The sequence below is a fragment of the Ornithorhynchus anatinus genome, chromosome X3 (assembly GCF_004115215.2).
Source record: "Ornithorhynchus anatinus isolate Pmale09 chromosome X3, mOrnAna1.pri.v4, whole genome shotgun sequence".
In the NCBI taxonomy this organism is placed as follows: domain Eukaryota; kingdom Metazoa; phylum Chordata; class Mammalia; order Monotremata; family Ornithorhynchidae; genus Ornithorhynchus; species Ornithorhynchus anatinus.
The window spans coordinates 26,782,251-26,809,078 of NC_041751.1; the positions used below are offsets into that span (position 1 = coordinate 26,782,251).

General features: G+C 43.4%; 1 protein-coding gene across 4 annotated transcripts in view; it reads left to right on the forward strand.

Moving 5' to 3' along the window:
• Nucleotides 1–26,828, forward strand: part of TMEM232 (transmembrane protein 232) — a 114,750-nt gene that overhangs the window by 30,990 nt on the left and 56,932 nt on the right. For all 4 annotated transcript variants that reach the window (XM_029053671.2, XM_029053672.2, XM_029053674.2 and 1 more), the window contains exons 10-12: nt 1,800–1,923; nt 4,468–4,720; nt 23,242–23,420. In XM_029053671.2, coding sequence (XP_028909504.1) covers nt 1,800–1,923; nt 4,468–4,720; nt 23,242–23,420 — 556 coding nt within the window. The remainder of the gene's footprint in view (nt 1–1,799; nt 1,924–4,467; nt 4,721–23,241; nt 23,421–26,828) is intronic.

Below are 26,828 nucleotides of genomic sequence, written 5' to 3' on the forward strand. Positions count from 1 at the left end.
AGTACTTTATTTTTTTTTCCAAACAGAAAGCATTACAAGTCTTCATTGTATTCATAAGAGTGTGATTAGCCGAATAGGTAGAATTTTATAAAACTATGCCTTTCAGTAAAGCAGCTGAGCTCTTGCTACCTCTCTGCCCCTCACTGTTACGTTCTATTCTTAGAACAGGAAGGTCTTTATGAAATTTCTGACATCCAGCGATTCACTTGGGACCAGTAGCAAAGTTGTTTCAAAACTCTCTGGTACAAGTTCATTGGCCACAGTAGTAATCGATCCAGTTTAGTTTGGGGTATAGCAAGAAATGAGATTAATTTGACTGTGTTTATGGACAGGTTGGAGTGGTCTGCTAGGAAAATTTCAGTGAGCAAGTGCCCATTTGGGCCAAAGTGAGGTTTTTTTTATGGTATTTGTTAAGCACTTACTATATGTCAAGCACTGTTCTAAGCACTGGGGTAGATACAGATTAGGGTGGACACAGTCCCTGGCCAACATGGGGCTCACAGTCTAAGTAGGAGGGAGAAGCAGCGTGGCTCAGTGGAAAGAGCATGGGCTTGGGAGCCAGAAGTCATGGGTTCGAATCCCAGCTCTGCCACTTGTCAGCTGTGTGGCTGTGGGCAAGTCACTTCACTTCTCTGTGCCTCAGTTACCTCATCTGTAAAATGGAGATGAAGATTGTGAGCCTCATGTGGGACAACCTGATTACCTTGTATACCCCAGTGCTTAGAACAGTGCTCTGCACATAGTAAGCGCTTAACAAATACCAACTGAGGCACAAAGAAGTGAAGTGACTTGCCCAAGGTCACAGCAAATGGTAGGCAGAACCAGGATTATTCATTCAATAGTATTTATCGAGCGCTTACTATGTGCAGAGCACTGTACTAAGCGCTTGGAATGTACAAATTGGCAACAGATAGAGACAGTCCCTGCCCATTGACGGGCTTACAGTCTAATCGGGGGAGACGGACAAAAACAGTAGCAATAAATAGAATCAAGGGGACGTACATCTCATTAAAACAATAGCAATAAATAGAATCAAGGTGATGTACATCTCATTAACAAAATAAATAGATTATACAGTCTAGATGGCCAAGTGCTGAGGATGGGCAGAAAGGACTGGGGTCCTCTGACTTTCAAACCCGTGCTCTTCCCACGAAGCAACACTGCTCCCCATGCTTTCGTGGCTCAGTGGAAAGAGCCTGGGCTTGGTAGTCAGAGGTCACGGGTTTGAATCCCGGCTCTGCCACTTGTCAGCTGTGTGACTGCAGGCAAGTCACTTAACTTCTCTGTGCCTCAGTGACCTCATCTGTAAAATGGGGATTAACTGTGAGCCTCATGTGGGACAACCTGATTACCCTGTATCTACCTCAGCGCTTAGAACAGTGCTCTGCACATAGTAAGCGCTTAACAAATGCCAACATTATTATTGTTATTATTTGGCTTTGAACGGCTCTTGGCTTATTTGAGGCCATTTAGAATGACGTGGTTCATACTTTCCAATCCCTCCCTTCCCTGCTTACTCCCTCCTTCCCCCTTTCCGGGAATTCCTAGTAAGAATTTTAGAGCCACTCTGGTCCTATTTTGGGATGTGAGCTTTGTCGGATCTCTTAATTTATCTCAAATCTATGAAAGTGGCACTTTTCTTTTTCACTAGCTCAACAGACTTAGATGTCTACCTGTGCCAAGAAATGTCAGAGTTTATTGACACTGTCTCTAGATTTCTATTCATTTTTTGCTTGAATGGAATCAATTCCTTTTTTATTTTGTCTAAGAGATTGTTGTTTTGGTCCTGAAATATACAGGTTGGATTCCGTTCTGAGTTTGGTGATCCTCGGGGAAGCCGCCAAATCAAACATGTCCTGTTTGAGGATTTTATTGACTGTTATGAGAGATTTCATTTCAAACTGTATCTCTCTTCAAAAACAGGTAAGAGCAATGTTTATTTAGATGTAAAAGGAACATGTGTCGGTTGACAGTGAGCCCTGAATTATAAGGAATCAAAATATTTGTTTACTATTAAAAATGAATGAATGAATCGTTGTATTTGAACACTTACTATGTGCAGAGCGTTGTACTAAGCACTTGCGAGGGTATAGTAGACTAAATAGACAGAGATCTCTGCCCTCAAAGAGTTTATAATCTAGCATGGGAGCTCTTGGTGGGCAAGGAACGTGCCTATCACCTCTGCTGTATTGTACTCTCCCAAGTCCTGTAAGCCCGTCAAGGGGCAGGGACTGTCGCTATCTGTTGCCGACTTGTACATTCCAAGCGCTTAGTACAGTGCTCTGCACATAGTAAGCGCCCAATAAATACTATTGAATGAAGTCCTTAGCACGGTGCTGTGCACACAGTAAGTGCTCAATAAATGCCATTGAATGTTTGATGGGAGACGAGCACTTAAATGAATTACAGATAGGAGTAATAGAGTATACAGAATATTTATTAAATCATATTTATTGAGAGCTTCCTGTATGCAGAGCATTGTACTAAGCGCTTGGGAGAATACAAAATAATAATAAGGAACGGACACATTCTATTTACGTAAGTGCTGCCGGGCTTGCGAGTACATAGAGAAGCAGCGTGGCTCAGTGGAAAGAGCCCGGGCTTTGGAGTCAGAAGTCATGGGTTCGAATCCCGGCTCTGCCACTTGTCAGCTGTGTGACTGTGGACAAGTCACTTCACTTCTCTATGCCTCAGTTCCCTCATCTGTAAAATGGGGATGAAGACTGTGAGCCCCACGTGGGACAACCTGATTCCCTTGTGTCTACCCCAGTGCTTAGAACAGTGCTCTGCACATAGTAAGCGCTTACCAAATACCAACATTTTTTTTTAAGTGCCCAGGTGACTTGAAAGTGCTGGAAGGGGAGTTGGGGGCTTTAAAGTGGAGAGATCAAAATAAATCGGGAAGGCCTCCTGGAGGAGGTGTGATTTCAGAAGGGCTTTGAAGATGGGGAGCGCTATGGTCCGATGGATTTGAATGGGGAGGGATTTCCAGACATGGGGGAAGGGCAGGAGCAAGAGACCAGAAGCAGGAGCGACAAGAACGAGGCCAAGAAGCAGCGTGGCTCAGTGGAAAGAGCCCGGGCTTGGGAGGCAGAGGTCATGGGTTCGAATGCCGGCTCTGCCACCTGTCAGTTGTGTGACTGTGGGCAGGTTACTTAACTTCTCTGTGCCTCAGTTACCTCATCTGTAAAATTGGGGATTAACTGTGAGCTTCACGTGAGACAACTTGATTACCCTGTATCTACCCCAGCATTTAGAACAGTGCTCTGCACATAGTAAGCGTTTAACAAATGCCAACATTATTATTATTATTGTTAGCTTGAGAATAACAAAGTATGTGAGCTGGGGTGCAGTGGGAGAAGAGAATGGATCAATAGGTGGGAAAGAGCTGATAGAGTCCCTTAAAAGCCACACCCAGTGGGGCGAGGTGTGGGAAACCATTGGAGGTTTTTGAAGACTGGGGAGAATAGTACAGAATAACATGTGAGAAAAACGCAGTCAAGTACTGCCTGGAGACGGGGAGGTCGTTGAAGAGGCTGATGGAATAGTCAGGGCGGTATCCCCCACTGACCCTACTACTTTGTTAGGCCTTAGAATAAGCAGGTCTATTACATCAGAGCAAGCCTCAAAAAAGGGAGTCCATGTCTGTGTAGAGAAGCAGCATGGCCTAGTGGCAAGAGCCCGGGCTTGAGAGTCAGAGGTCATGGGTTCTACTCCTGCCTCCGCAATTTATCAGCTGTGTGACTTCTGGCAAGTCACTTAACTTCTCTGTGCCTCAGTTACCTCGTCTGTAAAATGAGGATTAGTAATAGTGTTGGTATTTGTTAAGTGCTTACCATGTGCAGAGCACTGTTCTAAACGCTGGGGGAGATACGGGGTAATCAGGTTGTCCCACGTGAGGCTCACAGTTAATCCCCATTTTGCAGATGAGGTAACTGAGGCACAGAGAAGCACAGTGACTTGCCCACAGTCACACAGCTGACAAGCGGCAGAGCCGGGATTCGAACCCATGACCTCTGCCTCCCAAGCCCGGGCTCTTTCCACTGAGCCACACTGCTTCTCTAATAGATTAGATTAAGTCTGTAGATTAAGTCTGTGAGCCCCACGTGGGACAGCCAGATTACCTTTTATCTACCCTGGTGCTTAGAACAGTGCTTGGCACATAGTAAGTGCTTAACAAATACCATCATTATTGTTATTATTATTATAAGCATCACAATTGATGATAAAGGATATTTTTGTACCTATGGAATTATTTACTGGTTCTGGAGGAATAAACATGATGACAATTGGGATTTCATTCAGTCGTATTTAGTGAGTGCTTACTGCACGCAGGGCACTGTACTAAGTGCTTGGAAGAGTAGAGTAATATAGTCGTTAGACTCCACTCGATTACTTTATTCCAGTTTTCGGTTAACGACCGTGTACTTCAGGTATGTGACCGAACTGTGTTTATTCCTCATTCAGGCCACGAGTAAAGCGAAGGACATCGCTTCATCCTGGGAAATAGTCTACATATACACCTTCATCCTTGAGGACATTTGTTTGCGTGCTTCTACCCTGACACTGAAGAAAACAGCTTTACTCGGTTTCTGGGGCAGTGTGTATGGCTCACAAAAGCTAGGATCAAGAGTTAAAGTAGCGCAAGAATACCGAGGGTTGAAAGGAGGGAGTGTGCTAGATCTCCTGCAATATTACCTTTCCCAGGAATCGGATGATTGTAAGTAACCCTTCTCCTATCGCATACGTAGTCTTCTCTTGCCGATTTTACCTGACACTCTGATATTTCTCTCTCATGATGGCTTGAGCTGATTTTTTTTTTCAAATTTCCCATTTATTCTGGCACTTCTAAAGACTCTGGTTGTATTAATGCGTCACAGTGTCTTCGGTAATGCCTTTAAGGAGTATCTTCAGTAGAGCTGTAGAAGTCAGTTCAGAATGTTTGGTCCCGATTTAAGGTTTCAAGGTAGATTATTAACAACCTACTGAGAGTTAAGTAAAGCGCTTAACAAATACCACAGTTTAATGACCGTGGATCTTGGGCAGGATTTGCGATCGTGGCCGTGGAGATGGGGACGGGTAGGGAATAGGATGCTGTAAAACTCTGTGTAAAGCGCTTACTCTGTGCCAGGCACTGTACTAAGCGCTGGGATAGATACAGGTTACTCAGGTTGGACTTTGTCCACGTCCCACCTGGGGATCATAATCTTAATCCCCATTTTACAGATGAGAGAACTGAGGCCCAGATAAGTGACTTGCCCAGGGTCACCCAGCAGACAGGCGGCAGACCCGACATTAGAACCCAGGTCCTTCTGACTCCGGGTGGCCATGCTCTATCCACTAGGCCTCGCTGATTCTCCATGTTAACTGCTTCATTCTATTTTCCTAATGTCATAGCAGGAGGGAAGGGAGTTAACAATTTTTCCAGTGTGCTAAAATTTTCCTGAATACTCTGTGCTTTCTTCTATCAGTTGCCTGAATTGTTTCCAACACAAAAGCATGACATGAAGCATACCGCAGCTAAAGAATAACCGTTATTACTCCTTTTTGTGTCCATTTTCTTAGGAATTTTTTTTTTTAAAGATGTGAAAGGGTTGCTACTCTGAGCTGTGGGGCGGTGCTCCAGGAGGCAGTGTATTCAGTAATCACTATTTATGCAACATTTAATAATTCAATGGGGAATGTAATAATACTAGTGGTGGGCAAGAACAAAAAAAGAATTAGAAAAATATGGAGAATAGAAGACTTGATAAGAATTTTGGGGGAGGCAACAGGCAACATAAAATATGAGTTTTTTGGCTAAAGTGGCACAGATAGCATACCGCACATTAAATAAAGCACCCCCTGCCTCCTCTCCCCTTCCTTCCTCTCCCTAAATGCTTTTTTTTTCTGACTTAGAAATTACCTGGCTCGTCAAGGGATGTTTGTTTGTTATAGGTTGAGATTTCCTGGCGTCTCTTAAGCGTATTAGGTCAATAAGGACCTATTCCGGGTCTTTGGAGAGGAACTTTCCTCCATCAATCAATAGTATCTATTGATCGCGGACTCTCTGCAGAGTAATAATGATAACTGTGGTATTTATTAAGCTCTTACTGTGTGCCCCTTCTAGACTGTAATCTCACTGTAGGCAGGGAACATGTTTGCCAATTCTGTTGTATTATGCTCTCCCAAACGGATACTCAGCACTGGGGTAGATACAAGATAATCAGTTCCCACATGGGGCTCGCAGTCTAAGTAGGAGGGAGAACAGGTATCGAATCCCCATTTTCAGATGAGGGAACTGAGGCGCAGAGAAATGAAATAACTTACCCAAGGTCACAGAGCAGACAAGTGGCAGAGGCAGGATTAGAACCCAGGTCCTTCCTCCTCCCAGGCCTGTGGTCTATCCATGAGGCCACACTGCCTCTGGCTGCCAATGGCCAGGAATTTCTGGTTGTGCAGATGGGATTAGGCAACCATTGGAGATTTTTGAGGATTGGCGAGGCACATGCAAAGTGATGGTTTTAGAGACATAATCCAGGCAGCAGAGTGAAGTGTGGACTAGAGAAGGGAGAGAGTGGAAGCAGGGAGATCAGCAAGGAAGCTGATGCAGTAATCAAGGCAGGATATGACAAGCGCTTAAACCAGGCTGGTTGGACGGAGAGGAAGGAGCAGATTTTGGAGAAGTTGGGAAGAAACTGCCAGCAGAATTTGTTGACTGGCTGAATATGGGCATTGAAAGAGAGAGAAGAGTCAAGGATAATGACAACCTTGCAGGTTTGAGAGACGGGGAGAATAATGGTTGTGTCAACCGTGAAGGGAAATTTAGTTAGCGGGGAGGGTTTATGGGGGAAGGTGATGTGTTCAATTTGGGACGGGTTGAGTTTGAAATGCCATCAAGGCATCCATGAAGAGATTCAGAGGAGAGAGGTCAAGGCTAGTTAGGTAGAATGGGAGTCTTCTGTGTTGAGATGATAGTTGAAGCCTAGGAAATGAATGTGCTCCCCGTGGGAGTTGGGTATAGCTTGAGAATAAAAGGGGACCCAGAACTGAGCCTTGAGGTACACTCCCAGTTAGGGGGAGTGGGAAGCACGGGAAGAGCCGGCGAAAGAGAGCGAGAAGGATTGGCTAGAGAGAAGGAGAGAAACAGGAGAGGAAGGTAATGGATCTGTCCCAGCGCTTAGCACAATGTTTGACCCAAAATGAGCACTTAACACATACCACGATTATTTTGTTAGGTGCCCGCCGTGTGTCAAACACTGGGCTGCGCTGGGGTAGTTACAGTAGAACCAGATTAGGCATTGTTCCTGTCCCACAGGGGCTCCCAGTATAAGGGGAATGGAGAATGGATATTTAATTCCCATTTTACAGATGAGGAGCTCAAGGCCCAGGACAGTCAAGGGACTTGCCCAAGGTCACAGTGCAGGCAAGGGAATGGAGCAAGGATTGGAATCCATAGTAAACCTTTAACAAATACCATTATCATTATTGATAGCAACTCTTATTCCTGGTGAAGAGTGTTATAAAATATTTGAATTAGAAACAATTAGTAATAATTATGGTATTTGTTTAAGCGCTTACTATGTGCCAGGCACTGTACTAAGCACCGGGGTGGATACAAGCAAATCAGTTGGACACAGTCCCTTGCCCCATGTGGGGCTCACAGTCTCAGTCCCTGTTTTACAGATGAGACAACTGAGGCCCAGAGAAGTGAAGTGACTTTCCCAAGGTCACACAGCAGACAAGTGGCGGAGCCGGGAGTAGAACCTATGACTTTCTGACTCCTAGGCCCATGCTCTCTCCACTACGCCATCACCGACTGTCGATAACCCAGAAGTTCATACTCACAGTTTGCTTGGTTCTGGATGTAGACAATAAAAGGACATTGTACCTGGCTTTATGCAGTGAATGATATGTATGAGGGTTTTTTTTATTCCATTACAATTTGAGGGGTGGGCAGTCTTCACGGGAGCCCATTTCCTCAAAGTGCTGATTTTATTCTTCTAAAATAATATTTATTTATTTTTTTACAAAATCTCTCCAATTTTATTTAATCCTAGCATAAACAAATTGACAGTTATCACCACAGAGAAATAGTTTAAATCTAAATGTGGAGTAATGTTCATTTCTCTGGACAAGACCAGTGGGTGGTCTCTGGAGTCAGGAAACCCTAGAACTTCTTTAGAAATTTCATGTCGGTCATTCCTGACTCCTCGTGGCAGTTTGCTTGCTCCAAGTGCCGAGCGAGGAAGCCACTGTGCCAGAGATTTATGTCTGAATTTTCTTGCTCGAAGAATGCTGACTCTTTTCTGTCAATGATGCATATTAGCGGACAATTCAGTGATATTCGTGCCATCTGCTCACCACTGCAGTTGGAAGCTGTCATATTTATGATCACATCTGTCATTTTAGCAGACCGCCTAGGGCCTAAATAGGTAACAGGTACCATTCTTGTCATGGACAGGAAAGGTATGCCAGAGAGCTGACAGCATCTCTTCAACTATCTTCATAAAAGGTCTTCAATCGTATTTGATGACGCTCTCTATCATGCAGAGAATCTGACTAGGTGCTAGGATAAGAAATTTGCCCCAGTCTTGTAAGAAGGGACTGTCACAGGTAGCCCCAGGAAAAAGCGAAAATAACACGGTTCTTAAACTTTGCAAGCAAGCAGGGGAAGGGCCCCGTCGATGTCAATCATTCGTATTTATCGAGTGCTCGCTGTGTGCAGAGCACTGCACCAAGGAGAGTACAGTACAACTGAGTTGGTAGACACGTTCCCTGCCCTCAAAGAGCTTATAGTCTCGGGGGGATACAGACGTTGATATAAACAAATCACAGATATGTACATAAGCACTGTGGGGCTGAGGAAGAGGTACATATAGGGAGCAAATCCAAGTGCAAGGGTGACGCAGACAGGAATGGGAAAAGAGAAAATGAGGGCTTAGTCAGGGAAGGCCTCATGGAGGAGATGGGCGTACAGTAAGACTTTGAAGGTGGGGAGAGTAACTGTCTATCAGTATGAAGGGGGAGGGCATTCCTAGGCCAGGTGCAGGACATGGGCAAGAGGTCAGCGGCGAGATGGACGAGATCGAGGTACAGTGATGATGTTGGCACTAGGGGAGCCAAGTGTGTGGGCTGGGTTGTAGTAGGAAATCAGAGAGGTAAGATAGGAGGGGACAAGGTGATTGAGTTCTTTAAAGGGGAAGGTAAGGAGTTTCTGCTTGCAGACGTGGATGGGCAACCCTTGGAGGTTCTTGAGGAGTGGAGAGACACGTCCTGAACGTTTTTGTAGAAAAATGATCCGGGCAGCAAAATGAAGCATGGACCATAGTGGGGAGAGACAGGAGGCAGGGAGGTCAGCGAGGAGGCTGTTGCACTAACTCTCTCTTTCCTACTTATTCGCTCCCTTATCCTACTACAAGTCACTTGACTTCTCTGTACCTCGATTCCCTCATCTGTAAAATAGGAATTAAATCCAATTCCCTTCTACTTAGAGTGTGAGCCCCATTTGAGACAGGGACTGTATCCAACCTGATGAACTTTTATCTACCCCAGCACTTTGAACAGTGCTTGGCACATAGTAAGCCCTTAACAAGTACCATCATTATTATTGAAATGTTCTGCATTGAGGATATTCTGTGGCAGTAAGAATAATTATAGGTTACATAGTTTAGAACTGTGAGAAGCAGCATGGTCTAGTGGATAGAGCACGGGCCTGGGAGTCAGAAGGACCTGGGTTCTAATCGCAGTTCTGCCACTTGTCTGCCGTGTGACCTCGTGCAAGTCACTTAACTTCTCTGTGCCTCAGTTCCCTCATCTGTAAAATGGGGATTAAGACTGTGAGCCCCATGTGGGACCTGGACTGTGTCCAATCTAATTAGTTTATATCTACCCCAGCATTTAGTACAGTGCCTAGCCCCTAATAAGAGCTTAACAAATACCATAAAATGTTTTTTAAAACCCACAAAAACAAGAAAAAAACTGCAATTCCATTTCCAGCCACCCTACTCTGTGAGGATTTTGGTGCTTGGTCTTCGGCTAAATTTTCAACAGTGCTAGTTGTTCATGGGAGTGATTCATGTTCTATGTAGTCGAAACAGTTTTTGAAGCCAGTAAAGGAAAGCGTAAATTAATGGAGGCTGCATGATGGGTATGAAACTACAGCAAATTAAAATCTATATGGATTTACCTTTAGCCTCAAAATAAAAATGTCTTAAAAAATCCATCTCTAGAGCAAAAACTTTCATTCTAGCTGTATTTGTACCCTTGTTGTTGATGCTCAGTATATTGGTGGGCCAGACAGACCTCTTTCTTTACATTCTCTTGGAATAAAAAGTCCTTGCATTCTTACATGCAACTGCTTTCATAGTCCACATCAATCAACTGTTTGGTGTGTTGTTCCCTTTACTCCTTCTGGATGCTTTAAAGGCTCAAGTCCCCCTCTGGCAAAGATTGGCAACTCATTTCTTCTTTCCTTTCTGTCAGATTTACTCAAGGAAAAAAAATCACCCAAAATCTTATTATTAACCTGACTCTCTAATAGACCTCTCTATCATAAATGATCTTCCCACATGTTAATGTAGGTGACATTTTTCACAAAAATAAAGTCAAGTGCAGCACATGTACTTTTCATTTTGAAGAGACATTCTGAAAATCTCAACTAACTCTCCTTGTCAGACTTCTAGAATCATTTTAGAAAAATAGCTGTATCGGAGCATCCGATTGACCCCTAAACACTGACAACAGAAAACTTCGCCAATTATTCCCATATGTTGCTGGGCTGAGGAAAAGTAGGGCACACAAGGACCCAGGATCATTTTTAATGATTACAGTGTAGATTTTTTTTCCCCCATATGCACATAAAAACAAATTCAGACTCCCACCTTCTCCTGGAGACCAACACCGCTTAAAATGCTGTAACAAAGTTTAATAATTACTGACTTCCTAGGTACACAAACTTCATAACCCTTTTCACTCATCATGCTTTCCCTTTCAAGAACAGTTGATGAATAAATGATTTCTTTAGACATTCAGTTATTGATTTTATCTCTGCTGTTCTGGTGGAAGCAATGGGTGAGTCAAAGCCACAACTAATCAAAACATTTGGATTTGCCTCCTGAAGAGAATTTCCTGAGGCTTGCTGATGAAAGGGTAGACCAGTATACCATGATAACCCAAACTGGGGAAGCTCAAAGAGGAACAGTGATAGAAAGAGGTCAGGCTGGGCCAAAAAGGCAGAAAAGACAAAAGATAATAATATGGAGTGTGGTATTCGTTAAGCACTTACTGTGTGCTAAGCACTGGGGCAGACCCGGGATAATCAGGTTGGACACAGTCTCTGTCCCACAAAAAGATAGGGAGCTGGAAATGAACAGGGAGAGAAGGAGGGGAACAGTCATCCTAAAATTTAGGGACTAAATCAGGACTTAGGTCCCCTTACTCTAATAGTTCCCTTCCCTCAAATTCTGTGGAACACCACAGCTAACCAAAACTCGTACAGTAGTGATGAACAACTACTAGGAAAGTGTTTATACCTGTCCCACAGATCAAGGTACACCCCCACATCAATGGAGCGATACTTGGAGTGGTAGAGAGGTTAACGATGAATCCATCCCAGCGCTTAGTACAGTGCCTGGCACATAGTAAGCACTCAACAAATACCATAGTTATTATTATCCTTTCTCCCACACCAGAGTTTTCCTGAGCCCTGCCTGACTTCCTGCTCAGCAAATAGAGGTGAAGAGGAGAAGGGAGAAGCAGTGAGGCCCAATGGATAGAGCACGGGCCTGGGAGTCAGAAGGACCTATGTTCTAATCCTGGCTTTGCCACTTGTCTGCTCTGTGACCTTAGGCGAGTCACTTACCTTCTCTGTGCCTCAGTTACCTCATCTGTAAAATGGAGATTAATATTGTGAGCCCCATGAGGGACGTGGACTATGTCCAATCTGATTAGCTTGTAACTACCCCAGTGCTTAGAACAGTGCCTGGCACAAAGTAAGGGCTTAACAAATACCATAAAAGAATAAGTAAGGCGGCTGATGCGTAGATAAGCCCCTTAGAGGACTTGGATTGCCCAGCTTTGGGTATAAGCTTCTGTCTCTGAAGTTTACAGCAATCAGTGGTATTTATTGAGTGCCTACTGTCAGCCGAGCACTGTATTAAGTGCTTGGGAGAGTACAGTATAACAGAGTTGGTGGACACGTTCCCTGCCCACAGTGAGTTTATGGTCTGGAGAGGGAGACAGACCTTAATAATACAGTAGTCATAAGCAACTACTAGGAAGAGTTTGCAGCAGATCACAAATCAAGGTACACATTGAGGTCTTATTAAAAATTTCTCATCCACTTAAGCTGTGTGTGGGATTAACTCAGCCATTTCTCATTTAAATGAAAATGGCTACTTTCAGACAATCGGATTGAAGAGAAACCCTTTGCAGTGAGTTGAAGAGAATGGTGGCATGCCAGAGCAGTCAAAACTTGAGCTGAAAAAGAATTTTATGGAGTTGTGATTGGAGTGATTACTACAGCATCTCTTCTAAAGTGGTAGCTGGTCTGATGCAGAGCCATTTTCCTTTGTTGAAGTGCTTAAAGTGGTTGCTGGGTTCCAAGCTTGCCTTTTCTTTTTAAAAAGAGAAAGTGATTTATTTGCTGGAATTATTTCCCCCTGCCTGTGGCAGTTTTATAGAGCTGTTTCATTCTTAATGTGTCAGGCCCCAACTAGATACACTGGGCAGAATCCAAAGAAAAAGGCCGAATCCTCATTTAAAAGTTGCTCCTTTCAGTATTTTATGTGAACATCTTCCCCCCTCTATTTTGAAACGGACCTTGTTACAGTTTAAGCATATTTAAAGAAAACATGTAAAATGGAACAAAAGAATGAAAAGTTGTTCTGTTTTGGTTTTTTTTTCCCATGCAGAATGCACTACTGTATTTACATGGTGCATAACTGGCCAAATTGCACACAAGATTCTAGGACAAGGATCTTGGATCATGGGATCAAATTGGACAAAATAGATGTTATTTATCCAGGATAAACTCACTGATAAGTGAGAATAAAACACTTTTAAAATTTAGTATAATGTAAAATTGTAAAGCAGCCTTGGAAAATAGATATCTATCGTGGCTATGGGGCTATTCCATATACTAGGCTCCCTTTCCCCATCCTTTTTTCTTATATTCCAGATTCTGGGCATCGAACAGGGATACATTCAATCAGTCCATCAGTCAATCATATTTATTGAGCATTTACTGTGTGCAGAGCACTGTACTAAGCGCTTGGACAAGTACAATGTAACTATATAAAAGAGACATTCCCTGCCCACAGTGACCTTACAGTCTAGAGTGGGAGATAGACATTCATATAAATAAATAAATTACGGATATGTATAGAAGTGCTGTGGGGCCGGGGTGGTGGGGTGGTGAATAAAGGGAGCAAATCAGGTGACGCAAAAGGGAGTGGGAGAAGAGGAAAGGAAGACTTAGGAAAGGCCTCTTGGAGGAGAGGCACCTTCAATAAAGCTGTGAAGCAGGGGAGAGTAATTTTCTGTCAGATATGAAGAGGGAGGACATTCCAGGCCAGAGGCAAGAGGTCGGCAGTGAGGTAGACGAGATTGAGGTACAGTGAGTAGGTTGGCGTTACAGAAGCGAAGTGTGCGGGCTGGGTTGTAGTAGAGTAGCGAGGTGAGGTAGGAAAGGGCGAGGTGGTTGAATACTTTAAAGCCAACTGTAAGAAGTTTCTCCCCCTCTCAGGGTTGTACCTGGAGAGTGTCCAGTGCTCTAGCAGTCTTGACTACAGGAGGGAGAATTAAGTAGGGACATATCCATTCCATTCCCAGCTTGGGCAATGGTTAGAGAGTGGAAGGTCATCTGCTACAAGTCAAAACTCAACTGTGCTGGGCAGCAGAGACATGGGAGAGAGTTGAGGGCGGAGATTCAAGTTTACCGTGCAGAAGGAGGCAGTGGTAAACCACTTCCGGATTTTTACCAAGAAAACTCTGTAGATACGCCACTGGAACGATTGTAGATGGAGGTGGGGCGTTCTGGGAGAGATGCGTCCATGGCGTCGCTATGGGTCGGAGACGACTGGACAGCATAAGACAAGGAGTTTCTGTTTGAACCAGAACAATCAGATGCCCGATTATATCTATTGGCAGAACATCAGTATCATTAAAAACAATTATTAAGTACCTACTTGAAGATCAGGTGGTCAGGTTAGTTGTTGAACAAAGCGACTGGAGGAGAGCCAGTTTCTGCTCTCAGAAGCTCAAAATCCAAGACAAACATATTAAGGACATTCAGACAAAAGAACCAACATTGAATCGATACATAAGTAACTAGTAAATGGAAGCAGATATAATTTAAGTGGGCTGACAACTTTATCATACTCTCCTGGCCTTTCACTGCCCTCCGTCTTGGGTTGCTGGGGCAAATCATTTGGGATAGGCTGCTAAACAAAATGTTCAGTTGTGGACTGCTAGAAACATACTGGCATCCTAGGCCTTGGTGTGGAATCATGGACATGATCTTTACAGACCTACAGAGGCACAAAAATGGCAAGGAACCATATTTATCCAACTTAAAAAATATCTGCAACCTTCAGTGGGCAGCTCATTAAGGCTGAAGGGATTACTTACTCCACCTTTGTTAAGATTACTGACTATATAAAAAAAGGGGAAGTTTAAACAAGGAGTTGAATAGGAGCAAGTCAGATTGCCCTTTATCGCTACATATAACATTATAGCAGAATAATATTGGAATTTAAATTGTTAAAATGATTACTAACCTCTTAGGAAGCATGATCGACTCCAGCAGACATGGATCGCCGTAAGCTGGATCCGGACTACCCCTTGGAGACCAAAGATGTGCCTGCAGATGACAGATTTACCCATCACCACCATTCCTCGTCAATCCAAGCAACAACTGCAGAGCCTTCATAAAATGCTTATTAAACTCTAGCCATAAGACCCCATCCCCTATGTTTACAGAGCACCCCAGAAAGATAATTGACAAGCACGCTGTTGTAGCCAAAGAAAAAAATAAGGATTTAGCCGGGGGGGAGAGAAAGCTGCATTGACTTCTGAAAACTACATAGCTACTTTGCTATCTCCTTAGCCTTCCAAAATGAAACTACTCCTTAATAGGGTTCATTGTCAAATGAAATGAAATCCCCCAAATCATCTCTTAATGTTCACCTGTGGAAAGGGCTTCAGTCTCTCCGTGATTAAAGAGCCAGGACATCCTCACGCGTGATCCCTGTTTCTCTTGAAAGAGATATTTCTCTCATTTTTGTCTCTTTTGTAGTCTAAGACTTTAAAGAACAGCTGGGCTTACATACACCCCATGCCAAGCAGAGGGATATGTGCTCCATTAGGAGTCGTGCTTTACAACAGCAGAGTTGCTGTTAAAGTGTATGATTTGAACTCAAATCCGAGTGAGAGCTTTTTGGGTCGTCAGCATCATTTTTAGCAGAGCAGACCCATCAATCTCATTCTTAGGGATGAGCCACTAATGCGGCTACACGTATGTACACAAATCACGCTTGTGAAAAAGAGTGAATCACCAAAACGTCCTTTGTAAAACCACTAACAAATGGATGCATTATGGAATTGAGCAAGGGGCAATGAAATTATCTTTGAATAGAATTATCTTTATTAATGTTTTCCTGATAGAATGTAAGTGAATGGGACTTCAGTGGGCTCAGTGATCCAAGATTGTGGGGGAGAGATGGATATGCATGCACACACATAGGCAAAAATATCCAGAGCTAACCAGAGACTCATATACAACCTCTCCCGATCTCCTGCTGTCTCTTTAATAATAATAATTGTGGTTTTGTTAAGCATTTAATATATGCCAAGTACCATACTGAACGCTGCAGTAGATACAAGATCGTCAGGTCCCCCATGGGGGTCTCAGTCTAAGTAAGAAGGGGATCAGATATTGAATCCCCATTTTGCAGATGTGGGAACTGATGCCCAGGGAAGTGCAGTGACTTGCTCAAGGTCACACAGCAGACAAGTGGCAGAGCAGGGATTAGAACCCAGGTCCTTCTGACTCCCATGCTCCTTTCACTAGGTCACACTGCTACTCCCCCCCACCCCGCCCCACTACCTGCCTCCCTCCTTTCCTCCCTCCCTCCCTCCTTCCTTTCAGTAGTCTTCTCCTCAGTCAGCTGGTGAGCCATGGTCTCGTGGCAGGATGTCCTTTGGCAATTTCTGCTAGCCGCCCGGCTCCTTGCTCCAGCGTGGAAGTGCTACCATTACCATTGCTTGGGGCTCCTTTCCAGCATTTCCATTGTGGTCAAGTACATACAGAGAGGCACTCCCAAAACCCTGGAGCTGCGTCTCACGCAGCGACAACAGTCATCATTAAAAAAACCCCTCATTCCCAGAAAAGAGCTGTACCAACCCTATCAGTAGGCTGCGAGTTGGATATTTTGGGTTTTTTTTCTTTTTTTATGGTATTTCTTAAGCGGTTACTATGTGCCAGCCACTGTACCAACCACTGGGGTAGATACAAGCTATTCAGGTTGGACCCACTCCATGTCTATTCTATTAGAATAGAATCCTATGATTCTACTTATCTTGTTGATATTGACGCTTGACTACTTCTTTTGTTGTGTTCTGTTGTCTGTCTCCCCCGTTTAGACTGTGAGCCCATTGAGGGCAGGGATTGTCTCTATCTGTTGCCCAGTTGTACATTCCAAGTGCTTAGTACAGTGGTCTGCACATAGTAAGTGCTCAATAAATGCGATTGAATGAATGGATGTCCCACGTGGGGCTCAAAGTCTTCGTCCCCATTTTACAGATGAGGTAACTGAGGCTCAGAGAAGTGAAGTAAATTACCCAAAGTCACACAGCAGACAAGTGGTGGAGCCAGGATTAGAACCCAGGCCCTTCTGACTCCTAGGTCCATGCTCTATCCACTCAGCAGCACTGCTTGAGGCCCAGAAACTGTATAAGTAGCTGAGAAAGGAGTTTTAAAGGTATGGACAAAACCTAGGATTTAATTTATACCAGGATTTTGAAACAATCCTTTCACCAGTGGGAATAAATTTAAGCACAACCTTCCTTCCCCCCCCCACCCCCCCGGCACCCTCCTTCGCCATCGCCTGGCACTCAAACAGTTCTCATTATTAGACTCATGAGCTAGAGGCTTGGTTGTATAGCTCTTTAAGCTTCATGGAAAACATTCCATGGTGTTAGATCATTTAATTCAAATTAGTTAAGAAATCAATTGTAACCATAAAAACATTAGCTGAGGGCAATAGTTTATTCCTTCTCATCAGTGCGGCAAAATGGTTTTTGCACCAGCATGCTCACCCACTTTAATCTACCCAAGACACTGGTGATACAGGATGTTAATGCATAATTGAAAAGCAAATACATTAAATTGAAAATGATGATGGTTTAACTAAATATGTGAAGACCCCAGATTAATAAATACCTCATTTGAATCGACTTTATAAGGCAATAGTTGGGAAAAAAAACAGCATCCCTGCTATTTCCCCAAACAATTTGGGGAACTGGTAATTTACTACCTATGCACTGAGAATAACTTAACTTGAAGGTAATAACTCATAACTCACTTTGTTGCGTGAGTATGGTTTGGGGAAGGACTATGAGTGCTTCAGATTGAGATGTGTCAGTTGGACGAGAAATTATTCTGAGCTCTTCCAGGCTTAATTTTATTGTAGCTCTTTAGAATGTAATTTTGATAATTAAACCTAGAATGTCCACAGGGACATTATTTCATCCTTATTTATTCCAATTAAGCATTACTGCTCCGGGTTCAGATATTCATTAAGGCTTTCGTTGTTTCTGTCTGCTAATTGACATTTCAGTGCTTTGAGAGATCCTGATAGTCTTCAGCTTGAAGACAGGAATAGGAAGCTGTCTTCGGCCTTATAGATTTGAAATAAAGATTTTCTAGGGCAGTAAGCGCTCAACCTTGCAGAGAAGTCACCTTGGTAGGGAATTGAGTTGGAGGAAACGAGCAAGTAGAAGGACAACATGTTGTGGATTGCAGGAGTGTGTTGGTGTGGATGAATCAATCAATGAATCGGTGGTATTATTGAGTGCTTAATGTGTGCAGAGCACTGTTTTAATCGCTCGGGAGAGTACAGTGTAATGGAGCAAGTAGACACGCTTCCTGCCCACAAAGAGCTTACAGTCTAGAGGGAGCTTACTGCTTTTATTTTTCCCTTGGTCCTAATTTTGGGTTGACCTGAGTATCCCATTGAGAATGACAATCCTTAGTCATTGGCCCCCCAAATGGAATCGACCTCACTGCGTATTTATAGAACATCGAAACGGATTGAACTCAGAGAATGTAGATGTGTGATAACCCAACCATAGAAGATGTGGGTTGCAGGATGTGTTATCATGGATCAACTTCATTTGAACATTAGTATGACACTGAAATCTTGCAAAACTGTAGGGTGGCCAATGTAAATCGAATACATTGAAAGTTTTGGGTCCCACAAGACATCAATTTATGGAGCATTCTCGGGAGTGAAAGTTCGTTTTTTGCTGAGAAAGTCATGTGGGGAAGACCCCATTGAGCTTTGAGCTGCATTGTGGCCACAGGAGAAATATCCTACTTTGTGGGAATAGCTAAGGCAATCAGTGCATCATCGACTAAATTAGGGAAACCCGCTGAAATCAGCCAAGTTTTGACTCCAAGAAGACAGTCATTATTTTGCCATAATTGTATTTTGCTAAGCTGTTTTAAAATCTAGTTCTGAGTCAATTCTGGCCGAGTCTTCATAGAGCAAAACTAACACAGTTTGAAAAACTTTTAAATCTGTCAGTCTTAAGGGAGTGAATGGTATCTGACTCTGGCCATTTGAGGACTTTTTTGTGAACTTCAGCACAGAAGGACTGAGGAATGGCAGATTGAATCTGGGGAGACGGTATTGTATTGTTGCCCTGAGATTTTGTCATCGTCCCAGATTTTCGAGTAACATATGAGAAGCAGCGTAGCGTAGTTGATAGAGCACGGGCCTGGGAGTCAGAAGGACCTGGGTTCTAATCCTGACTTTGCCATTTGTCTGCTGTGTGTGACCTTGGGCGAGTCATTCGACTTTTCTGTGCCTCAGTTACCTCATTTGTAAAATGGAGATTAAGAGTGTGAGTCCAAAGTGGGGCAAAGACTGATTAGCTGATTAGCTTGTATCCACCCCAGAGCATAGTACAGTGTCTGGCACATAGTAAGTGCTTAAAAATATATTGCATTTTAAAAAATATATGATCTATAAATTGGGAATTGGGAAATGGAGTCCAACGATGATGGCAAGTTTCAGTGCTTTTTGCTTTGCTCCATTGGTGTTTTGGCATCTGGCCAGTGAAGGTCAAGCAGCTGGCAAAACATTGTATTTTTTGAGTATAATGAGTATATAGCTTTCCCTGTAATTGTTAGTTGTTAGACTTCCTATTTAAAATAGCCTGCTCTAATGAGTCCTGATTGGAATTGGACTTAAAGCAGTAAAGCTGACTTTCATTAAGAGGAAAAAAAGTCATCTATGGCCATTTGCCGATATTCCTTATGTGTGGAAAGGAAGAAGCAGCTGGGTAAAGGAGATTGGCACAGACCTTAGTGTTTTCAATATATATAATAGCATTTCTTTAGAGCATTGAATGTGGGCTTCCTGTGGGCAAAGTTTGATGCCACCTCTTGCCTTTGAGACATTTTGAGGTGACCGGTCATTGCCAAATGGTCCAGTTCGAGTTTTAATGCATTCTAAATACTCGTTGCTCACATCAACAAGATATCTGAGTAGGTATACAGTCAATTAGTGGCAACCCATAAGTCCCATAATTGAAATAGGGAGAAAACTGACTTCCTAATAGATTTCTTTTTCTTTTTCTTGTTAAGGCTGTGTTATTGTTGTTATTGCTGTATGAGCCAAAGTGGGTTTTTTTTTTTACATGGCTGTGAGGGATATATTGCTTTTCAATATATTTAGAGCAACACTTTTGACAGCTGTCTTTGGGGTCACCCAAAGCAGAACAGAAGAGTACCTTGTAATGCTACAAGAGAACCGGATGAGCAGTTTTATAACAGTCAGGTTTCTCGGCAAATGTCTAGACATGATGATTGGATTGCAGTCCACTTTTTATGACAGTCATAACACATTGCCATCTGTCTTTATAAGCAGAATTTTTTTTTTTGCGTTAACTGTCGGCCAATTGGGTGTGATAGGTTCCCCTCACAAATATTTTTCTTCAGCGGAGCCACACCGGAGTTTAAATCAACAATTGAACAGCCCTATGGCTCGCCTGTTAAATCATCGAAGGCATTTAAAAAGAAATTGTGACTTGCAGGAAACCAGTTACCTGGACGATCTGATGATTTGTTGTTTGTCTTATGGATTTCTAAAGCAAACCATATTCAGATTGATGGGTTCGCTCTTGGGCTTGCAATATACTGCTCTTCTATGAACAGGGATTTAGAGCACATAAAGGGATAAGGTTTACGTGGGACACTTTTATACAAAATCTTTTAGGAAAGCAAAGTAGGTTGAAAGTTGTTTTTAAAGACTTTTCAAAGACTTAAAATACAGTGTGAAGGTATTTTATTTCAAAACTAGATTATTCGGAGGCTGCTGATCTAATTAACTTTGGTAACTCAAAATCCCAGTGGTACTAATTCAGGAACACTAAATTTAGTCCCAAATTTTTTGGCTCATTTTTATATTCTAACCATTTAGTGAAAATCCTAATATGAAAAATATTTTCAAAAACTTGTTTCATTTGAATGGTCTTCCAAATATGTTATCAGTACAACAATTCTGAGTGATTGTGGATGTGATTAGAAATTTGCAAGAAGTTTGGCATACCTGCTACCATCTGATTCTGAACCAGTACTTTTGGCAATAGTGCCCTGTAGATTTAGTGCCTTGGGATTTTTTGTTTTGTTTTTTTTTTTTTTTTTGCAGGATTTCTTATATTGGACGGACTCTCCCCGCCTTCAAACCCTTATTGAAGGCCCATCTCCTCCAAGAGGCCTTTCCTAAGCCCCCTTTTCCTCTTCCCCCATTCCCTTCTGCATCACCCTGATTTGCTCCCTTTCTTCACCCCTCCCACAGCCCCACAACACTTACGCACATATCTGAAATTATTTATATTCGTGTCTATTTCCTCTTCTAGACTGTGAGCTCATCGTGGGCGGGGAATGTGTCTACCAACTCTGTTATAGTGTTATAGTGTACTCTCCCAAGCGCTTAGTACAGTGCTCTGCACACAGCAGGTGCTCAGAGAAGCAACATGGCTTAGTGGAAAGAGCATGGGCTTGGGAGTCAGAGGTAGTGGGGTTCTAATCCTGGCTCCGCCACTTATCAGCTGTGTGACTTAGGGCAAGTAACTTAACTTCTCTGGGCCTCAGTGACCTCATCTGTAAAATGGGGATGAAGATTGTGAGCCCCACGTGGGACAACCACGTGGCTCAGTGGAAAGAGCACAGGCTTGGGAGTCAGAGGTCATGGGTTCTAATCCCGGCTCTGCCACTAGTCAGCTGTGTGACCTTGGGCAAGTCACTTAACTTCTCTGTGCCTCAGTTACCTCATTTGTCAAATGGGGATTAAAACTGTGAGCCCCACGTGGGACAACCTGATCACCTTGTATCCCCCCAGTGCTTAGAACAGTGCTTTGCACATAGTAAGCGCTTAACAAATACCACAACCTGATTACCTTGTATCTACCCCAGTCTTAGAACAGTGCTTGACCCATAGTGAGCGCTTAACAAATACCATCATTATTATTATTATTATAAATGCGATTGACTGAGAATAGCGGGTGAAGGAACGGATTAGGGTTTGTTTGTGCAGCATTGCTCGTACTCCCTTGTTCCCTCCGGAGTGCGGAGTTCAGCGAGTGAATAGGTGGGTTTGGGTAGAGCACATCGAAAGCACACGCAAAGGAGGGCGTGTGAGACCCATTTACGGCCGTGGCACCGAAACCCAGCAGGCATTGGCCTCGGTAGCCACTGCAGCCTTTGCCGCCCACGTTAGGGTGCTGTTCTCCACGCTTTCTTCTGGGCCCGGGCAGCCCACGGAATGCCTGAGGTGGTTCTTCGGGCACTAGAATCAGCCTGTTGGGGTCACCAGGGGAAGTGACGTGAAGCAGCGTGGCCTGGTGGATGGAGCACAGGCCTGGGAGTCGGAAGGTTCTGGATTCTAATCTCGGCTCCGCCGCCTGTCTGCTGGGTGACCTGGGGCAAGTCACTTCACTTCTCTGGGCCTCAGTTCCCTCATCTGTAAAAGGGGAATGAAGACTGTGAGCCAAAGTGGGACAAAGACTGATTAGCTGATTAGCTTGTATCCACCACAGAATTTAGTACAGTCCTTGGCACATGGTAAACACTTAACAGATGCAAAGAAACAATAAGAAACCCTCACCACTGGTGGGATAGCTCCAGCAAGCATTCCTTTAACTGCAGAGTGTCCTGGACTAAAACCCAAACCACCTTAATCTCCAGTGTGGGACTCAGTGTCTACTTACATATTCTCTCTAGAAGCCAGTGCTCAATGCCTGTGAGAAAAATGACATGCGAAAAAGATTTTCATATACCGGTATTCATTTGTGACCTATAAGTGCCTATATTCCGGTGCATGTTAGCGCATTTTACATGACTAAGAGGTTTTCTGTTTAAATGGTCGGAACCCGTACCCATTCCTTACTTCCTATGCCGACGTAAATATCTGTGTTCAAGAAAAGAGTGTGGATATCTGAACGTAAATAATAGTCGCTGTAAAACCCCAAACGAAAGTCAGTAAGACAAAATTGTTCATTGTTCATGGATGTCAAAACTTATAATAGGCATCACCAAAAATGGTCCAGCTCCAGATTCATAGCAAACTTCTATCTAGGAAACATGTCTACCAACTCTGTTATTCTGTATTCTCCCAAGCGTTAAGTACAGTGCTCTGCACACAGCAAGCTCTCAATAAATACCATAGATCGATTGATTCTTTTCCTTCACTTGCCCAAAATAGTTTTGGGTAATGATTTGTCATTTTAGCTTGTGATAATGGGCATTTGTTCTGTGCAATTTCCCGCCCAAATTCACTCCCCAGCCCCTTTAGACTGTAAGCTCATTGTGGGCAGGGAATGTGTCTGTTATGTTGTATTGTACTCACCTGAGCGCTTAGTACAGTGCTCTGCACACAGTAAACACTCAATAAAAATGATTGATTTATTAATAGGGTATTTCAAATGAAATTTACTCAGGAAATATCTGTGTTTTGGGTTTTTTTCTCATTTTAGGCAATCAACTGTACTGGACTATTCGTTACAATTTATTTAGCAATCTAATAAAGATGTTCTGGGAATTCAGTGGAGATGACATCAGAGATGCACTGCATGGTATAGTCTGGAAAGCTATTCAGAAAATAAAGGAGAGTGAGAAGGACAGTCGAGTCATTGAGGCCCTGAAAATATCTGAGGTGAGAGTAAAATCCACAATACAGGTCAGAGGTAATGCTATCAGAATTCCTTTTCAAACCGTATCTGGCAATGCCACCGTTTGTGTTAAAAGAGTTGCGGAATTTCACACTGCAGGAGTATTGCTTGCTGATTGGAGTTCTTGAAACCTATTTGCTAGTGTACCTCCAACAATAGCTACGTGGGTAGTTAAAAAGAGAATGATGTTGAAAGAATGGGGGTAGGTGGCTAAGAACTAGAACTTAGCTGTTCTGGCTACAGCCATTTTCTGCAGAAGATGATTTGAAAAAATTTAAATCATTATTTGTCTTCGTTTTGCATGGTTATTATGTCTTCTCTGAGTTGGGTAAAACTACAAAGTGCATTTTATTGCATCTTTTAATTTTTTAACTACAAAAGGGTGCTGCTTTGAATATGCGGGAAGGATTTTTAGTAGACTAGGGTGATTTGCCCAAGGTCACCCAGCAGACGAGTGGTGGAGGCGGGATTAGAACCCAAGTCCTTCTGACTCGCAGGCCTGTGCTCTGTCCACTAGACCGCATTGTTTTATCCTCCAAGAATGGTGCTGGATCAGAGATGAAGATGGGGCTGAGAGTCCTCAATAAAGTTGATCTCAGAGACCAGAACTCTGAAGAATTTGGTTGTGGCAGAGCAGAGAGGCTCATGAAAAACCCCCTCATGCTCTCCTTCATCCCTCCCTTTGTTGTTGCCTGTATAATTAGAATAATAGTTATAAATAATTATGGTATTTGCTAAACGCGTGGGGGTGGATGCAAGCAAATTGGGTTGGGCACAGTCCCTATCCCACGTGGGGTTCACAGTCACAATCCCCATTTTGCGGTTGAGGTCACTGAGACCCAGAGAAGTAAAGTGACTTGCCCAAGGGCTCCCTGCCCAATTCACAGAGGTCCTGCTACTGTGGGTCAGGTTCATGTTTATCCTTACAGAAAATGATGCCTGAGCAAAGAAGGATGACATGGCCACCCCACTGAACTGCAGTCAGGGTCAAATTCTAGCATGACCCAGTACACAGAGCCCAGGCCCGGGAGTCAAAAGGACCTGGGTTCTAATCCCACCTCTGCCACTTGTCTGCCGTGCGTCCTTGGGTGGGTCCCTTCATGTCTCTGGGTCTCAGTTCCCTCATCTGCAAAATAGGGAGTTTTTTGCTTGTTCGTCCTTCTGCTTAGACTGTGAGCCCCATGTGGAACCTAATTATCTTGTATAGGAGCAGCAAGGTTTAGTAGAGAAGCAGGGTAGCCTAGAGGATAGGGTCTGGTCCTGAGAGTCAGAAGTATCTGGGTTCTACTCCCGGCTCTGCCACTTGTCTTCTGAGTGACCTTGGGCAAGTCACTTCACTTCTCTGGGCTTCAGTTCCCTCATCTGTAAAATGGGGATTAAGAGTGTGAGCCCCATATGGGATAGGGACTGTGTCCAACCTGATTACCTTGTATCTATTCCAGTGCTTACAACAGTGCCTGGCACATAGTAAGTGCTCAACATATACCATCATTAAATTCCTCAACAGTTCCTCATTTTTCTGCTGGGGTGGGTTGCATTCAATGCTCAGGGCTCCAGCAATCACATAAACTTTCCAGTTCCGATTCGTCACGACTTGGGCAGGGAACGTGCCTACCGACTCTGTTATATTGTACTCGCCCAAGCTCTGCGCACAGTTAGCGCTTAATAAATACCACTGATTGACTTTGAATGGGCAGTGGCATTATTGCCAGGGACAATGATAATAAGGTACTCGGTACAGCGTACTCGGGTAATTAATACTGTAATTAATACTGTACAAATCTAAGCTGTTTATGACAGGTATGATGTTGAAGATCTAAAATAGAGATTTTATTGTTGTTTTCATCATTAAGATGATCATTCAATCTCAGGTGTGCCAGGACTTGAAAAATTATGGTGCTTGTTAAGCGCTTACTCTGTGCCAAGCACTCTTCTAAAAGCTGGGGTAGATACAGGTTAATCAGGTTGTACACAGTCCCTATCCCACATGGGGCTCACACTCTTAATCCCCAATTTACAGATGAGGGAACCGAAGCCCAGAGAAGTGAAGTGACTTGCCCAAGGTCACACAGCAGACATGTGGCAGAGTCAGGATTAGAACCCAGGTCCTTCTGACTCTCAGACCCGCACTCTCTCTACTAAGCCACGTCAGTCAATCGCATTTATGGAGTGTTTACCTAGTGGGGCCAAGGTTTTGAACTGCCATTTCCAAAGTCTCTGGCCCAGGTTAAGCCCAGCGGAGAAGTGTGTCGATGCATTTGGTTAGAGAGGTCAACGCCTCCGAGTTCAGATCAGGGTTCAACTCCAAAGCCTATGAGTAATAGCTTCCCAAATTACTCTAAGCCTATGTATTGCTCTCAGCCATCTGCAGATGTGGGTTTGACATTTCCTTAAACAACAGAGCGAGCACATTCACCCCTTCTCAGAGCCCTTTATTTTGGAATTACATAGGGGCCGTGGCATTGTAGTTTCCCCTCGATAAAGTAGTTTTAACATTAATAAATTCAGGAGAAAGGCACCCTGTCAGGAAGCTAAGTGGTTTTGCTTACCTATCTGAAGAGAATAACTGGTTCTGCATTTACAGACGGTTTCGATGACTAACTTGTTTCAAAGTCCCAGCATCTAAATTTCCAGGAGGGCTCATTTAACGGGTTTCTTTCTTTGCTGCATCGTCTCTTTGTAGGTGCTGGTTTCACTGCTTAGGTTCAGGGGCCTTGGGGTACGTGGGCAGGTTACGGAACACACCCCAAAAGTGTTTTCAACTCCTCCATCACATTTTTAGTTCTTATTTTCAAACAGCCTTCAATCACCTTTGCACATTTTCCTGGCAATTAATAGCCAGGACAGAATTGGTTAAAAACTAAAGTATTTCAAGGATCTGTGCAAGGTGAAGAACCTGAAGCTCAGCTCTGAAGAGATTTTGGGAAAACTCTAGCTCCATTCAGCAGGCACTTTTGCTGTATTTAATGGATTCCTTATTCCCAGCATGGCCGAATGTACATTTTTTTTAGTAGAGTGATATCAGTCGAGTGCTTACTGTGTGTAGAGCACTGTACTAAGTGCCTGGTAGAGGACATTATAAAAGAGTTGGTGGACATGTTCCCTGGTCACTACGAGCTCACAACATATGGTTATTATATTTTTTCACCTTGTCGTTTTTTATGCCTGTGGCCAAATACTGGGTACTGCTAACATAAGGGGATGGGCGAGCAAATCACCACAAGCTCTTTGAATTGGTGCGTGAACGACGATATTCGCATTTCAAGCGAGCTAACGAGTCGGACTTTTTTTTTCCTCTAAAAGCTCCATTGCCTCCTCTCTCTTCAACGTTTTTACCCTGGTTCTATTTTTTCTTTTTTTTAATGGTATTTATTAAGAGCTTACTATGTACC